This window comes from Anser anser (assembly GCF_964211835.1).
Source record: "Anser anser genome assembly, chromosome: 1".
NCBI classification, from domain to species: Eukaryota; Metazoa; Chordata; class Aves; order Anseriformes; family Anatidae; genus Anser; species Anser anser.
This window is the reverse complement of record NC_139720.1, coordinates 95849339-95867851: the sequence shown is the minus strand read 5'-3', so window position 1 is coordinate 95867851 and position 18513 is coordinate 95849339. Positions and strand designations below refer to the sequence as shown.

Here is an 18513-nt window from a genome sequence, read left to right as displayed (position 1 = left end):
AAAAGGATTTTCATATACTTGCATTGGAACCTAACCTGCATTCTTTTTATGTTGGGGATTTGCAATTTTAAGTGTAATAGTGCATTAATAGTCTTCTGTACTTTTGCATCAGTGACAAAAGCTGAAAGGGAGATTAGATGGTTTAAAACAAAGCAGTGAACCGAAAGAGCTGAAGTCTGCTTTAGCTCCATTCCTGACCTCACTGTGTGACCTTGGACAAAAGGTTCAATATGTTTCTGCCTCAGTTATCACATCAGTTAAATAGGATAACAGTATGAGCCAAACAGCACTGTTGCTGTAAGATTTTCATTTTGCATAGCCCTCCTGTGAATGTCTAGCACTGAAAAAGATCTACTTATGTAGGCCAAAAAATGTTCATGTTCAACCAATTATTAGGACCACAACATTTTTATATCACATCACATAAAAACTAGTTCAGAGGAAAATGTAATGAAATACAAAGACTATTTTTGAGATGTCAAGTATGCCTTTTCTGGTAATACCTTTATAGCTGTTTCGGTGTGGGTTCTGATTCTCCCAGTAGCCTGGTGAATCTTGATCAGAGTGTTGACAGTGAAGTGCATAATGCCTTTCAAGAGAAGTAAGATTTATTAACCTAATCTCTGATGAAGACTTTCATATCATCAATTACCTGCTCAGATAGCCTGAGTCATGTAATAATAATAAAAATTTTCATTCAATGCCAGACCATTATCAGCTAGAGTAGCAAACAGATCGATACCAGTTACGATACCCTGCTGTCTAAGCCTGCAATGGGAAAGACATGATTGAATTGCTGAGATGTTATTCAGGGTCAGTCATCTGACTCTGTCCTTTCAGTTTTTATTCTCCACGTCAGCTTTTGCAGGTCTAATGAAAATGTGACATAGACTGGGCTGAGGCCTGTTAGTTGGTGGACATGATAATTTTTGACTGAGAGAGAGTCTGTAGAGGGAGATTTTTCCCTCTGGTGCTTTTGCTGAGCTGACACTGCTGGTTCATAAAGCCCAAAGTCTCAGTGAGCTCACGACTTGTCCTTTATTCTGTGTCACCCCTCTGTGTGTTGGGGGCTTGTTAAGACGCTATCTAGAAGAAAGGAAGTGTTAAGACTGCTGCGCACTGATGATCCATTAATGAGCTGTAATGTGACTATAACCATGAGCTGCCACCACTGCTTTAGACTAAGCCAGATGTATTGGTGTATGGTGTGAAATTTACCTCCAAAAGTGTTGCAACTTGTCGGTCAGGCCCATATCTCTGTGGATGCCAAACCCCAGGCCTGTGGCAGTGGTTTGCTTTCCCTGGTTTAAAAGGGATAGAGTCTACCCTGGCTGTACCAGAAACCAGGCTGATATGTAAATGTCATGTTTGTTCTTCCCTTCAAAGCTGGATGTAGCCCTGTGAGCAGCTGAGAATTAAGAATCCCCCAAAAAATATTTTTCAGGCATGAAGGCAGTGTTCAGAGTAAGTTTTCCTGATGTATTCCTCTTGCTTCTAGGTGGGTATTGCAAAGGTCTGCCAGCACCCTGGCGCCCTCCCCCCCGAATGTATGGTTTTATCGTGTGTGTGTGTGCTTTGTAGTGGCAGGGATGCAGAATCTGGTTATAGTTTTGAGGTGGCTGGGCTCTGCTTCTTATGTACTGACTTCTCAAAGTCACTTTTTGCAGGTGACAGGAAGTCCTCTGATAGGTAGAGGGACTTCAGGCTCACTGAAATAGGCCTTTGTGGGGAGATCAGAACGAAAATCAGAAGACTAGTGGTGGAGGAGCCTTTTGCTTGCAGATACTGCTTTAAATGTGGCTTGTTACTGCCCAGAGGTTGCTGTCATATGATAGCTGTTCGGTGTCATGTGGAAATGGAGTTTGTAGGCTCATGTTGATTCTTGATGCATGCATGTTGAAAACTGCTGTTTTTAGTGGTGATTGGCGATCACCATCAGGATATTGAATACTGACAGAGCCCTCCAGACTGAGCTCTGACTTCCATCCAATGTGACTGAGGCATGTTGGCAAGGTTACGGTTTGAACAAAACTTCTATCTGCCACTCCTTGTCTGAGGCTCCAGAGCTACCAGACTTGACAGCGTCAACAGTGTGACATTTTCTGCCTAAATAAATTCTAGATGGGAGGTCACTGTACTTAGATTCAGTGGTCACAAATTGCAATCATTTGGTAAAATAGATAATAAGAAGTATTGCGTGGTCTGATATCAAGCCCACTACCATCACAGAGGCATGACGCTGAGGGAGTCTGCTGGTTTCATTATCTGGAGGGAAGATTCTGAGGACTTCTGGAAGACTGCAACTAGAATACATTTGCATCTTGTTTTGTGGTTGCTGCTTTATTTTTTTTCCCCTCAGTTGCAAACAAAGCCCATCTAGCCTATGTAGGTTCTTTTTACATAGTTTCCTTTGCTATCTATCAGTATGAGATTTTAATGTCGCCTGATGACAAAGACCCCTTCTTAACTGCAGTTTCTGGACATCTTCAATAAGTTACCAACGTTTTGTCAATGGTTCCGTGTGTCCTCCTGGAAAGCAGCATCAACTTAAGAAGCCTCAGGGTTCCCATCTGCATTCCCATCCTTTCCTTATGTCAGGTTGTCTCCAGCTTTGAACAGGGCTCCTCATGCCTGGTCCCAGGCTGGAATAAATAGCTTGCCTTATTTTAGCAAGAGGAGGGAAGCTGAACATGAGCCCAGAGACTGAAGGAAAACAGGGTTGTACCACAAGGCATTAGCAGCACTGGTTGCTGATCCTCATTGACTTGCTGCCATAGAGACCTCCTACCTAGCCCCGGTATGCGTAACATGCCAAAGTATCCTGAAGCTAGGTTTATAAACTTTTCCCTATGAAGCATTTTAAGGCTAGGCATTTTTATAAAGAATTAAGCCACATTTAGAATATTTACTAAGAAAATTTAATTTATTGGTTAAGAGCTTTGTTCCTTTCAGCTCTGCAGGTGCTTCACAGATAAATGTGAAGACATTCAGGCTAATCTGAAATCACAAAGATTTAACTGTATCTATAGGTAGGTGTGAAAGAAATCTTTAAGGATGTCTCAGGGATCGTAAAGGCTCCCTTTACACTCAGACAGTGCATCTCAAAGTAGTAGGTGGGTGTTATTAAAAATGTGATTTTTTAGGCTTCTTTGGTGAATACAGGATTTTTATAAATGCTGTGAGTTATATAAATTTGTCTACTCAGCCTTTAGGAGGTGGATTTTTTTAATCATGAGGAGTTTTGATTGTAACTCTCCATCTGCAAATCTTATTTTACAAAATTAATGTTTCCGTACCCTGTTTGTGCTTTATCTTTCTGTTTAGGTTCGCATCGAGCTTTCAGTATATGCAATGTTCTAGAGAGTGGTGTTACAGATTTAGTATATAATATAGATGGATCACATTTTATTTAAAATTTTAAATGCTCGTCTTGCCTAGCTTCTTTCATGATTTGCTGTTTTTTTGTTGTTTTGTTTTGTTTATTTAAATAATGCTAGCTAATACCTTTCAAAATACTGTATGTTTATTGTTTCTCTTCTTGCATATCTTAGCTGGATTAAGGAGAGAGGTTTTGTTTCTCACTACTGTAGAAAAAGAGGTAGGCTTTTGACTACCAGGTGACTACCACGTGACACCAGCCTGATATAGACAAATACATGATGTACTTTTACCACTGGTAGGCTGATCAAAGGCAACCTACAGGGTTCTCTCCAGGGCTTGTTTCTCCCAGCTACACTGGGTTAAAGCGTGTCTTACTTTGCTTGTGGTAGGCTTTTAACACTTCTTTTTCTAAAAAGAAATATATTCTTCCCCCTTGTGAAAAAACAGTCTTTGCCAATAAGACACAGAGGTGGTCATCAGAATTCCCAGGCTATAGTCTCTTCCTGCAGTCACAAGAGGTCCACCTTCCTTGGTGATCCCTTCCCTTCCCTTCCCTTCCCTTCCCTTCCCTTCCCTTCCCTTCCCTTCCCTTCCCTTCCCTTCCCTTCCCTTCCCTTCCCTTCCCTTCCCTTCCCTTCCCTTCCCTTCCCTTCCCTTCCCTTCCCTTCCCTTCCCTTCCCTTCCCTTCCCTTCCCTTCCCTTCCCTTCCCTTCCCTTCCCTTCCCTTCCCTTCCCTTCCCTTCCCTTCCCTTCCCTTCCCTTCCCTTCCCTTCCCTTCCCTCTCTTATCTGCTGAGGTTTCTGAGAACAGATTCATTGAAATACTCAGTCCATAAAAGCACAAGTTAAGAGACTTCTTGAGAACACGCTTGGATCTGGGTTAGTTTCAGTCTAAGCTGTTGGTTTCTTTGTTTCCCTTGTATTCTATTTGATTACAGCAGGCAGCAAATCACTCTTTTACATCGAACAGTAATGTTTTTGAATATATGAAAGTTAATCCCTGAAAAGAGGCATTTAAGCAAAAAATAAAATTCCATATGACCTCAGTCCTTTCTTGGAAAAAGGGAGCAGTGTTTTCAGAAGATATGGGAAATGCTGACGTCACTCTGTCTGGGAAAGAAAATGGTACTGTTACTGTACTAAACTCTTTTTTCCTTCTCCAGTTTCTTAGTAAAGAACAGATATACATCCTGGTCACAGTGACCTTGTGTTTTTGCAAATTCTTTGATTTGAATAGATTAAAAGCATTTGCCTCCATGCCTGATTCAGGCTTTTGTTGACTGTAGATAGGCTTGTCCTTCACTCAGATTCTTCATAACTAAAGGCTGGAGCACAGTTTGGTAGTGCTGTTATGTATACTTCAATTTGTGAAGTAACATGAATTATATCTCCAGTAAAAAACAACGTAAGAAAATAATATGCCAAGCTGGCACTTTGCCAGCCTGCAAGGGTTTTTTTCCAGAGCTCTGTACAAGGCTGTTAGAAAGAGTCAGTGCACGGAGGTGCTTGTTGATAATGTACAATAGAGGAAGTTATAAAAACACAGGGAAAGGGCAGTAGTGCACTTACTTTTCCATATACCCATGATGATGGGGTGAGCTTGTGTATCCTGAAGTTGACTGCAGCTGTCCTAAAAGATTTCATGTGTTTCAGTTGGCAGCTTATCAGTAAGCAATTCTTGGATGTACATGACTTTTCTTGTTTTTTCTTTTTTAAGATCCCTTGGGATAAACAGGTGGAGAGGATGATCAGACTTATGAAACTCTTATCCCAGAGGACTGCTTATTCAACCTGTGCTTGGTTAATAAATGGGTGGTAGGGCTAATCATAACCAAACAGTAAAGAAGCTGCAGATCATAGTATATTTTATGTACTCTTGGTGATAAATTGGTCTTTGATTACACAAAAGAGATTGATCTGTGGGTAACTTATCACTGCTAGAAGGAGATCTATCAGTTTCTCAAATGGGTTCCCCCTAAAAGGGAACAGTTGGCTTTCTAAGTGGCATAGGTGGTTTCTGTGCCACTATACATTGCAACAGTGTGTGCATGGACTGAAATTCCCTAGGTGCTTTACATGCCATCATAGTAATGCAAGAAGTACATGCTATGGTCAGAGCATATCTGAACTTCCTTTCTGCTTGAGCTACATTATTGAAGGCTTGAAAGTGGGCAAAAGCAAAGCCGTGGCCTCAGACTTCCGTTCTGTAAGAGAAAGAAGTAATCTGGTTTTGCTTTTGTTGTGATGATGCCTGTTTAGTTATTTCATTTTCATTACTGTTTTTTAAATCCTGCTCTCTGCAATTGTTGATGACCTTGAAAACAGCTGTGGTAAGAGTTTTCAGTCTTTAGCACTGGTCTTACTTTTTCTAGATGCTATTAACTAAACAAAGGTGTTTAAGAAAACTGGATTTAAAATGAGTAATTCAAATGCTGAGGATCCAAATAATTTATGGTGCTGCTTGCTGGTGTGCTTGGTTTAGGCTGACGCTTTCTGTTCTACTGCAGGGCCACCTGATCAGAATTTTTAGCAGCTTCTTTCGTTTACAGTATGATGCACTGCATCCTTCATGCACATGAGACTTCTCTTGAATACTCCTGCTGAGGAGTTTTCCCTTTCTCTGCACCCTTTCTGCTGGTCAATGATACAGAACAAGTTTGGGGTGGAAGATGGGTGAGCAGCAGTTCTTCACGTTTACAGGATAGCCATGAGGCTCTGGATAGTGGTAGACAAGGGATGTGAAAAGATGGAAGAAGAAGAATTTGTGCAAATTCTCCCACGAAGGTCGGATCAAGCAACCACTCGTAGCAAGTGCAGCATCAAGACCTTTGCTATGAAGAAACAACAGTGAATTACAGCTGTAGGTGACTCCCTGCTGAAGGGAATAGAGGTTCCCATCTGCAGGTCAGACCCTGTTTTTAGAGAAGTCTCCGCAGGGTCTGGATCAGGAATGCTACCAATAAGCTGACAAGCTTAGTACAGCCTTTAGGTTGTTGCCCACTCCTTCTCTTTCATGTGGGTACCAATAGTGTTGCAACAAGAGTTCTGTGGTCAATCAAAAGAGATTTCAGGGCAACTGGGAAGATGGCTAAAGGATTCAGAAGCACAGGTAGTGTTTTCTTTGATCCTTCCAGTAATGTGAGTGACATGGAAAGAAACATGAGCCCAGGACATCAATGCCTAGCTCTGAGACTGGTGCCTCTGCCAGAATTTGAGGTTTTATAATTGAGTCTTTGAAACACAAGGTCTTCTGGGGCCTGACGGGATCCACTTGTCTTGGTGGGGGACGTGTTTCTTGGCTTGTAACCTGGCAGTACTGATTGAGAGGATTTTAAACTAGGATTGACGGAGGAAGGAGATATCATTAGGAACACGGAAGTTAAGCCAAGGGGTGGTATGGCACCATTTGAGGGTGGCAAGGCAAACGGGAGGATCTATGCAACTCCAGGGAGCGCTGAGGGTTCAGGAGCACATCTGAAATGCTTGTTTACTAATACACGCAGTATGAAGAATAAATGGGACGAACTGAAAACTTGGGTTCTTTCCCAAAGCTCTGATATCATTGGTATTAGTGAGACCGGGTGGAATGAGTCCCATGAGTCCCACTGGAGTGCTGGAGGGCTACTGGCTGTTCAGGAGGGATAGGCAGGGCAGGCAAAGTGGAGATGTTGCTCTGTATGTAAGGGAGAGATTACGCTGTACAGCCCTTGCCATTAGGGATGGCGTGGTAGAGAACCTCTGGGTGAGAATTAAGGGGATGGATCGCAAAGCAGATGTCTACTACTGGTCATCAAGCCAGGATGATAGCACTGAGGAGTTACTCAATAGGCAATTGTGAGAAATCTCTGGATCAGTAACCCTAATCCTTGTGGGATATGTCAGTTTCCCAGAAAAACTTAGGATATCATACTACTGTGACAAGTCCGGGAAATTCCTAAAGTACGTTGAAGATAATTTCTTGTCATAAGTAGTTAGCAAACTAGGAAAGGTGCCCTCCTAGATCTGTTGTCTGAGAATAAAGAAAGACTCATGGGAGATGTGTCAGTAGGTGGCTGTCTTGGCCGTGGTGATCATAAATAAGTTGAGTTAAAAAATTTTGGTGTAATGAGAGAAAAGGACAGCAGAGTTGCCACCCTGGATATTAAGAGAGCAAATTTTAAACTACTCAGGGAGCTATTTAACAGTGTCCCCTGGGAATCTGCTTTAAGGGTTTAGGGCAGCTATAAGAGCTGCTCACTTTTTAAGAACAACTTTTAAAAGCCCGGAAGCAGGCAATCCCACTGTGCCACAAGTCAAGCAAGCAGGGCAGAAGACTGGCCTGGCTAAAGATGGAACTCCTCATGGAGCTAGGGCAGAAAAAGAAAATATATGACCTCTGGAAGCAAGGTCAGGCTTCACAGGGAGAGTACAGAGCTGCAGTTCACATTTGTAGGGAGAAAACAAAAAGCCAAAGCTTAACTTGAGTTGACTCTGGCCAGTGTGGTGTCAGACAACAAAAAAGTCTTTTCGAGTATGTCAACAGCAAGAGGAAGGCTAAAGAAAACACTAGACTGATACTTGATGAAGGTGGTCACCTAAGAAGTAGCGATGAGGGAACATCCTTTTTTGCCTCGGTTTTTAATATTAATGATAGATCTTGAGCTGCCCAGTCCTCTGAGATGGAGGATCTTGACTGGGGAGCAGTTGCTTTCTGTTTGCGGCCTCTGAAATTGTAAGGGACCAGTTGTGACAGTTGAATGTTTGTAAGTACGTGGGGCCTGACAGGATTTATTCCAGAGTACTGAAGGAGTTACTGGATATTACAGCTGGACCCCTCTCAACAGTTTCCCAAAGGTCTAGGAAGTCTGGGGAAGTCCCTGCTGACTGGAAACTAGCCAGTGTACAAGAAGGGCATGAGAGAAGACCCAGGGAATTACAGACCTGTTAGTTTAACCTCAGTCCCTGGAAAAGTTACAGAGAAGATTGTCCTGGCTGCTATTGAAAGGCATTTAAAGAACAACGCTGTTATCAGGCACAGTCAACATGGGTTCATGAAGGGAAAGTCCTGCCTTAGTAACTTGATCTCCTTCTATGACAACGTGACCTGCTTAGCAGATTAAGGGAATGCAGTGGTTGTGATGTAATCATCCTGGATTTTAGTAAGGTTTCTGATACTGTCCCTCTCAGCATCCTTCTGGACAAACTGTCCAACTGTGAGATGAACAGGTACGTGCTATGCTAGGTGATGAACTGGCTCAACAGTAAGGCTGAAAGGGTCGCAGTGAATGGGGCTACATCTGGCTGGTGAACAGTCACTAGTCTTGTTCCCCAGGGCTCAATTCTAGGCCTGGGTTCAGTTCAATGTTTTTATCAACGATCTGGATGCAGGAGCAGAGTGCATCCTTAGCAGGTCCGATGATGATAATAAACTTGGAGGAGCTGTTGATTCTCTGGAGGGATGAGAGGCCTTGCGAAGGGATAGATTGGAGCACTGGATGATCAGCAGCAGTAGCGTGAAGTTCAACCAAGGAAAATAGCGGGTTCTGCCCCTGGGACAGAGTAATGCCGAACACAGGTACAGGCGGGGGGGACGAGTGGCAGAAGAGCGGCTGTGCAGAGAGGGACCTGGGGGTGCTGCCTGGCAGCAGGCTCAACGGGAGCCAGCTGTGGGCCCTGGCCCACAGGGAGGGGAAAACGCATTTTCAGGTGCCTTAACCACAACATAGCCAGCTGGTCAAAAGAGGTGATTCTCCTGCTGTATTTAATGTTGGTGTGGCCTCACCTTGAATCTTGTGTGTAGTTCTGGGCTCACAATATAAAAAGGATGTTAAGGTGCTTGAATGCATGCAGAGGAGGGGAACAAAGCTGGTGAAAGGGCTGGGTGCATGTCTTGTGAGGAGAGACTGAGCACACCTGGGTTGCTCAGTCCGGAGAAAAGGAGGCTGAGAGGTGACCCCATGGCCCTGTGCAACTCCCTGAGGAGGGGAAGCGCAGAGGAGGTGCCGGCCTCTGCCCCTGGTCACCAATGACAGGATTCATGGGAATGGCACAAAGCTGCCAACTGGTGAGACTAGATGTTAGGAAAAATGTCTTTATCACGAGGGTGGTCAAACACTGGAACAGGCTTCACAGTGAGGTGGTTGATGCCCTATGGTTGTTAGCATTCAAGAGGCATTTGGATAATGCCCTCAATAACATGCTTTAACTTTTGGTTAGCCCTGAAGTGGTCAGGCGGTTGGACTTGGTCTGTGTAGGTCCTTTCCAACTGAACTATTCTGTGTTCCCATGGCAGCTCTCCAGTTCCCCTCAGTGACCTCGCGTGGCCTAGGTTTTGCAGGCTGTGACTTATCATCAGAGCACTACACTGGAATTGAAGCAGCATTAAATCAGGGAGAGAGAATAGTTGAGTAACTGGCCCGGGATTCAGGAGATCTGAGCTAAGAGCTAGACATTGAGTTTATGAGCTTGTGACATTCATTTTTCTTTGTGTTCCTGGGAAATCAATGTCTCCCTTTCTTGCTTTCCCATGCTGAAAAATGGGGTCCATTTTGCTCCTATTTTCTTGTCTTCTTTGTTTCTGTTCGTACGGTAAGGTTTTCAGGCCAGAAACCATCCCTTGGTATAGGAACACTGACTAGTACAACGGGTCCTGAACACAGGAGGGGCTTTTAGAAACAGTTATAACACAAATACTGACCAATTCCTTCCCTCAGAACAGAGCTGTTTACTACTGTGTGGGAAGAGGTGGCAGCACTACTGCCTCCAAGCAAAAGCTTGATGTTGAACAGGAGAGGCTTCAGGGCACAGAGCTGAAGGGAAAGCATTCTCTTGGAGTGAGAAGGATCGCTGGGTTTTGCAGCAGACTTGTGGGTTTTGCCTTTCGATCTCTCTGCATGTTCTGTTGAAGTGGATGGCCCAAGTTGGTTCAGCTAGAGAAACCTTGGTAGAATTTTAGAAGCCATTTTCTCTGATTTGCAAAGTGTGAAGTTCATATATCCGGACAGCTTTTGCAAATGTAAAATTCTGCCTCTAAGATTTCTGAGGAAAAGATAATTTATAATTATCTTGTTCTTAGAAGGGAGAACTCAGCCAAAATATCTGCAGACTAAAAATAATGTCTTGCAACTTCATAGTGGCTTTCACTGGAGACTCTCCATATATTTTGCTAACATGAATTAATGAAATCCCAAAATATCCCCTGCAGCTTAGTAATTTTTAATCCTTATTTTACACGTGAATTAATAAATGGATAAAATTCTGGATGCATTGAAGGCAGTGGAAAAGCATCAGTAGGGCCATTATTTCACCCTTAAAGCTTAAAGTAAAGCAACTAATAATCAAATTCAGTTATACTGTATTTTCTGATGTCCTGTGGGGTTAGTTGGTTTTGGTTGTTGTTAAATGCTTGCTTTTTCCATCCTGTCAAGTAAAGTAAATATCTGTTATTCCACCCAGGTAATACGCTAAGATAGCTAGATATTTTGTGTTTACTCTTATTTTGTGACCAACTTACATTTGGTATGTCAGTTATCCTCAAAACTTCACCATCAAATATAGTTTACGTGTAGCTCTGAAATATGCCTGCTTACTCTTATCTAAATTCAGCCCATTGACTGTGTCAGATATGCACACGAATACAACAGTAAATAAATTTCTTAGCAGGGAGGTTATCATTAGAATTGCTCAAGCAACAACAAGAAGTGCCAAGACCTTTAAAAAAGCTATCTCAGGCTGGCAAATGTGCCACGTTTGCTGCCCACAGAAAAGTCTGTGGAGAGTTGGTGCAGCACCTTTGGGCCGCCAGTGAGAAGGCTTGGTAGGGAATGTGTGGGAGTGAAGCGGAGAGGATGAAAGTGCCTCAGGGGATGGAGGGTGAGAAGCAGACAGTATAACAACTTCTACAGACTTGTGAGCTTCAGGAAAGCCTGCCAACACTGGAGCATCCGTTAGCAAAAATTCCAGAAGATACAGGGCTTCAGACTGGTAGTTCAGGGGTAGGCTGACTTTAAAGTAAACAGAAAAGCAGATAATTTATTTTTTTTTGCTCAAGCTAGAGCGGGCTTTTGTAACACAATAAACTATGGTTTGATTACTTGCTGCTTCTGTTGCAAAACTATTTGATTTCAGAAGGAGATGAGTCTCTGACGCACTTTCTACAGCTTTGCAATTGAAAATTTGGTTGCTGTTGCCTGGATCAGATGATTTAATTTGCTGAACAAACCTTTACAGCCACAGTATTTCAAGTACGTAACTGTAGGCACACAGACTTGGCTCAGTTAAAGCTAAAAGAAACTTGTCAGAACAGCCAGTGATTGAGGGCATAAATATTTTATCATCAATCAGGAGAAGATAACTTAAATATCTAGGTCGAATGTGCAGTGCTCAGGGGATGCAAGATCATGCTAAATTTTGTAGAGAAATTTAGTATAATCAGTGAAACCTTCCCAGATTCTTGGGGATCTGTATATCACTTCATTTTGTACTAACGATTAAAAGGTGAGGGGTGTGTGTGTGTATGTTTGGAGGGGATTGTTTTGGTGTGACTTTTTTTTGTATGCAGAACGTACAAAAGACTTTCTGATAACATTGACTCCCTTGGAAGTGTGCATAAGGCCTTCGATATTAAGTCCATATATGTACATGACGCTGCTGCAGCTGATGTGGACACAGAGAAAAGAAAATGTGTCACTCTGTCAACAAGAGACTTCTGTTCTGGATTTCTTTGTAAAATGAAAGCCGAAGGAAACCTATTGCATTCTCTTTAACATTGACCTGGTTTTGTATTTAGAATTCTTCTGAAATACTTGTCAACAGAAGGGCCCCAGCTTTCAGGGCAGAATGGTTTCTTACCCAGTTAAAGACTGTACAGCAATGACAGCTCCATCTTACGTAGGTTTTTCTCTCAGTGATAGAGACAGAAGGCTTAGGACTGCATTTGGTGAATTAAATAGGCCTCAGATGTCATGTTCTTCTGCTGCAGTCGATGTTGAGTGTAAGGTGGCTCACTGCATGAAACAGGAACATAAACCAGGTCAGCACTGAGGTAGTTGCAGGGGAAGCATCCATATAAAATTTCGTTGCTTAGATTTTGAGAGAAGTATGGACTAGCAGAGAAAGCATGCAAAGCAAAGTGAGGCAAGCGAGCCCTTGTGATATATTGTGTGCAAAAGATCATCTGTGACCACAGATTTGATTTTGAGTTTAGCCTTTGTCTTTAGATGGGAGGATCTTCTGTGAAGGATGTATCAGGCTGATCAAGCAAAGTTGTTCCCACTGTAACAGTAGCATTCAGGTGTTTCTTTAGCTTGAATAAGCATTACAGGAGACTCTTGTCTAGTATTGTGTTCTGCATAACAGAGTCTGTGCTGCTTTTATCATTTTACTTCTTGCTGATGGCTTCTGTCAGAATGACTGTTCTGTACGGCTCCCTGCTGCAACCAGCAGTGTGTCACTGGTGCTAAAATTCCCGAAAATAAAAGTCAACCGAGGAGCTGTGATGATGGGAAGAGAAAAGAGAGGCACTTATCCTACCTGCCTTACATAGCTGTTGTGCTGCAAAGGAATCTTCTTCTGAAAGAGCTTATCACTCTCCACTCATTTCAGAGGAAACTCAGGTGCCATCAGCTTTCAGATGGCTAAGGTTTGGCCAGACAAATTCCACGGAACGTGCTGGAACTTTCATTGTTTGTTCCCAGTTAACATGGGTTCTGTTCTCCTGAAAAGGGTGTAGCTGGTCCGTCAAAGGAGAAAGTACTTGCTTTGTTTGCCTGGGTCTGGCTACTGCCTTCTAAATCATTTAGCACCCTCACAAGGAGGGACCATCTCTTTTATGACAGCAGCTGAGCATGGAGAGCCAGAGAAGGAAGAAGCTTCCTGAGCACAGGGTGGGAGACCAAGTCAACATAAAGCTTTCAGAAGGGGTGGTGAATGGGGATGCTGAGAAGAGCAAGGAGCAGATGCTCAGTCAGGACTCAGGTGGAGAAGGAAAACAAGATGTTTTGCTGTGGCTTTGAGGTGACTGTGCAGAGTTTCTTACAACCCAAGAAGTTCTCTAAATGCTGCTGGTCTTTAAGCAAACCTAAAAGAATGAACTAGTGCTGGTAGCACACTATGGGTAGGAGAGGGATAGATCATGAACTCTCTTATTTTTATTCTGTTTCACTCAAAATAACTGGCAAAAAAATGCAAGGTTCCTATTCTAGTTCATGTTTTAGTGGAACACAGTTCTAAGCTGTAGAAGTTGCTCTGTGTTTTTGGTGATGAAGGCACCAAAGAGTTTGTTTTTTTCCCACTGAGGAAGGAGGGAATGGTTGCTACACAGAGTCAGTGTTTGCTTCTTTGGTTTTAGGTTGAATGCCATTTAAACAACAAAGCACACAGAAGTGTTTAAGAGCACTTACTTTTCTGCCTTTCTGGATTCCCAAGTAAACATTCAGTACAGATGCTTTAAAATACCTGGCTGTATTTACTTGAAATCTGCAGGTTTGGCTGGAATATATGCTACTGTTCTGTACAACTTCCTGTCTAGTCCATGAAAAAGCAACTGTTTGAAGGAAAAGTGGTTCATGAGCTTTGCTTATGAAGTAAGTTTACGATTTTTCAGTCTGATTTTGATGTAGTACTTTACAGATGTTATTGGTGAATTTTTTGTTTTCTTTTGCTCGTGTAGAAAGATTTTGGAATGTGCTAAGCACTTCATACAAGCAGTGTTGCACAGGGCACAATTATATGATAAAAACATGAAATATATGCATCTGTAACTTATGTAGGAGGACAAGGCTCTTCAAAGGGCTGGAAGTAGATCAAAGCCCAGCCTGTAATGTGTGATCAAATAGCCTGCTCCACGAGACCAAAGAGGGTGAAGCTTTTTGGTACAGCATCTCCTGTTTGATTTGTTGCAGACACAGAGTACTCTTCATGTGAGATGCAAGTTTGTGGCATCCTCGTTTGCACATGTGCATGAAGTTCCTGCACACACATGTTCCTCCCCTCTTATGCATATGGTAGAGCAGCTGGAGCTGTTCTTAACTCCTCCCTCATCACATCCTCATAGAATCATTTAGGTTGGAAAATACTCTGAAGATCATCAAGTTCAACCATCCACCTAATACTACAAGTTGACTGCTAAACCGTGCCCCTACGAGCTGCATCCACACATCCCTTAAATACCTAAATGGGTGGCAACCCCACCACTTTCCTGGGCAGCCCATCCCAATGCCTAACCACCCTTTCTGTGAAGAAATTCTTCCTGATACAAATCTAAACCTCCCCTGGTGCAACTTGGAGGCATTGCCTTGACTCTTTTGAAAAAGTTTTTGAAAACCACTATGCAAAACACATATTCTGAGGCTCAAGCAGCAAGCTTATGAAAAAAGATTAAAAGGAAAAAAAGAATACACCCCCAAGCCAAGTATTATATTTGTATCTATTTGCTGTTGCAGTTGAGAAACTATAAATAAAATGCTTGGCAAGCATCATGTCATAGAGCAGAAGAGCATATATTAAGATGTGCTTTGAGGACCAAGTTTTGTAAGGAAATCTCTTCCCCCTCCCTGAAACATTCCCAAGATTTTCAATTGTACATACACAACGATGCCTATATATGGTTCACATATCTGTTTGTATTCTCATCCTTTACTGATACCTTATTCCCTGGGAGGTTCTCAGTGGTGTTATGAGATGGACTAGTGACACTTTGGAATTGATGATTATTGCCCTTTTTTGGCTATGTAAATGTAAGCAGAGAATGCCTTACCTCTCATACTGTTAATTAACTGATGACACGAAAGGTTAATTTAGATTCTTGTTAATCTAGTGCTAACAATGTAAAGAGCTGCATGACCTACGTTTGGGTACTTCTGATCTACTCCAATGCCAGGCAGAAGAGAATCAGTCCCTTTTGTGCAAGAAATTTCAGTTTTTGTGCAAGATAATGTTCAGGAGGGCAGGAGGATGTGTCACAACCCATGTAGAAAAATTGAGGGAAGAACAGGAGATCACATACTGCAAAAGTGAAAACTTTTGCCAACATCAGTGAGAGTGAGTGAGTCCAAGTGAAGAAAAAAATGAAGTCTTCTGTTGTGAAGTTGTGAAGCAGAAATGAGAACACAGGACAAATGATAAATCAGGAGGCCATAAGTGCTTTTAAAGAAAAGAAAAAAAAAGGAAAATGGGCTTGGTGAGGAAGGAGAGAGAACTTGGGAAAGTTTCAAAAGAAGCGTCATTTTTGGACCTGTGGGAGGAGGGAACAGTTTTAGCCAAAGAGTTTGATGCATAAGAGATAAAGTTCGGTGTTTCATCTTGTGTTTAATTTTTGAGATCGGAGCTATTTCTTACTAAAGTATTCCTAAAGGTTCCATAGCCACAAACATTTTTTCTAATATGCCCAAACTTTACTTAAAAGAATTGATATCCTAATGTTGTTGCCAGTTTCCTGACGAGCTAGTTATTACTGGAATCAACAGTTGTTTTAAGGAAGGCTTGATTTAAGTGTTATGTAGCTATAGTTGACTGGTATGCGACCTTCATTTCTCCAGCGGACATTCTTAGCACAGGGCTTTAGTGAGAAGAGTAAGGAGGTTTTTTTCTACTATAGGTTTTTTTTTTTGTTTTTTTTTTTTTAGTTTGAAACTCCTGAACTTTCCTCTGAAACAAAATTTGCCTAATGTCAAGGTTATCTTATTCAGACATCCCTGGCAGGCATCCATCTTCAAAGATCCTGTATAACCTATGACATGCACACTGTAGCAATGGGGAACTGAAACATCTTGTAGCATGTTTTGGGTTATACACATTTCAAACATTAAAGCAGTTTGCCTTTCAGGTGGGTAGCAGATCACCACAGGAAACAGATCTAGGTTTATTAGGTAGTAGATCACCATGATTGTTAATTGTTATTACAGGAAAATATCTAGGGCTTGTTCGGCTAAGAGAAGATCTTGCCCAGAAAGTCCAGTTGTCTTAGTTTAGGAATGAGACATGACAAGTGGGTGAAGTTGGAAAGCAGCTGAAGGTTGCTGGCAGATATATTCTTCTGAGGTCTTCTGGGACTAGCTTAAAACATTCACTGCCTTCCCAGATGAAAGTGTGCATCTTGCAAGTGGTGCTCATCTGTACCTGTGCAAAGTTTTCCAGGTCAGACAGGAGCCACAACTGAAGTTGTTTTGAACCCACTTGACACGGAAAGTTAAACTCTCGGACAATCCAGTCTGGTGACTCAGCTGTGGGGGCAGTAACCTCTGGCTGTGACACCGAAGCAAACATCTGGGAGGGGCACACCAAAACTGCACTGGCCACTTCCAAAGTGATTACGCCCTAATAAACCCGGTGTCTTGTCGGAAAGTGGCTGATGTATGCTATGCTGGCAAGGAAGAGTACTTTGTTGTTGTTGTTCAGTAGCTATAACCTGAGTTTGTCATCAGCCTTGTCCCCTTGCTGGCAGCAGTGCTCCCTAGAAAGGAAGAATGGAAGAATGTCAAAAGGGTTTTAAGGAGGGGTAGTTGGGTTAATGCCATCACCACTTAGTTTTAAAAGGAGGCATATTGTCCATGAGGGAGGTTTGGAAAAAATCACAATTGTGTTGGGAGGAGGGACCAACAAGGCTTAGCATGGTTGGCATAGGATAAAGGTCAAAAGGTAAGTCTGCAAGGTGGTAGTGCAGAAAAGTGCGGCATGGCTGCTGCACTTGAAAGAAAGAGCACAGTGGAGGTAAGAGCCAATGAAAGCAGTCCTCTGAGGTATAAGATGGGAGATTCACCCTAGTGAAGAGATGGGAGAAGAGTGTTGTCTCAAGATCTGAGTGGTATCTGCTATAATAAAAAAACGTACTCTGGGAGGCCAAGGAGAAGTTTGGTATCATGGGTAAAGAAAAGAGGGTTGAAATGTCAACTACAAAGACCAGAGCAAGTTGTAAAGAGTCTGGAATCATACTGCATGGAAGCACAGCAGCAATAAAGGCTGAAAGCCTGGCTGCTCAGTAGTTCGGTCTCGTAAATGTCAAGTACTGAGGCAGAGAGTACAGTGGTAGCAGAGGCAGTCTACAAGGTGGCATGCTAGTGTCTGCTCACTAAGGACAGGAACATTCTGTGCTTGAGAGCTGCAAAGTTGTTAACACGAGCTAACTACATTAATACAAATGCCAGGAGGGTGGATCTGTAATATGGAGGGTCCTGCATCCCACCCAACGTGGCTTAATTGGCCCAGTTTCAAGCAGTTTTCACAGTTTTGGTCATGGCTTTCCAGCAGTTGTGCTTGTGTAGTGCAAGCTGGAATTTCCCTCCTCATTTTTTTATACTGTACCACAGATACATATAATAATAAAGCTTTGCTTTATAAGATTCTACTGCATCATGTCATTCACCAGGTCTTTTGATTTTCTTGTGTTCAACAGGAAATAGCCCGTCATCTCCGACCTGGAACTCTGCGTGCTCTCTTTGGGAAGAACAAGATTCAGAATGCTGTCCACTGCACGGACCTACCTGAAGATGGACTTCTGGAGGTAAGAGCTGCTAGATAAACATATGCTTTTATATTGTAGGAAATTTTAAGTGAAAAGCTGTGCTTGACACTATTTTAAGCTGTTCAAGTGTTTTATATGTGGAATAGTCTTGCTGGAGACCAGTGAACAATGAGAAACAAAAGCAAAGAGCTTATTAAGGGCAATTAACTCATTTAATTAGGATACTGTAAAAACTTATCCATGCACTTTTCTTGAGCAAATATAGTACAATAAAATACTTGCTGAAATGAAAGTTAAGTCTTCTGTGTGGCTGAATGTATACTTGCAACTGGATACCAACGCCTAACAGTGTTTCTGCAAGGACATCTTGGGTAACTACCGTCACTCCCAGTCTGGATTGTCTCTACAGAGAGCTTGTGTCAGGCCAGGGATACCACAGGCACTAGGGATTCAAGTTCTCCACCTAGGCAACAGTTTTCTTGGTAGATGGTGATAATTATGCACGTCAGTTGGAATTTCCTGTGCTTTATGTTAACTTACTAATTATTATTTGATTTTGGTGTTGTACGCTTTCATTAAAGTCCAATAAAATGAGAAAAAAATAAATTAAGGGAGTTCATAAAGACAGAAGTACTCACTATGAAACCCAGAACAAGCTGACTCACCTAGTGCCATGCCCCAAAGATGAGGTCTGAA

General features: G+C 42.4%; 1 protein-coding gene across 8 annotated transcripts in view; it reads left to right on the top strand.

Annotated features, from left to right (window-relative positions):
- NME7 (NME/NM23 family member 7) overlaps positions 1-18513 on the top strand; it is a 96610-nt gene that overhangs the window by 60574 nt on the left and 17523 nt on the right. For all 8 annotated transcript variants that reach the window (XM_083820433.1, XM_083820436.1, XM_083820429.1 and 5 more), the window contains one exon: positions 17749-17856. In XM_083820433.1, the coding sequence (XP_083676559.1) occupies positions 17749-17856 (108 nt within the window). The remainder of the gene's footprint in view (positions 1-17748; positions 17857-18513) is intronic.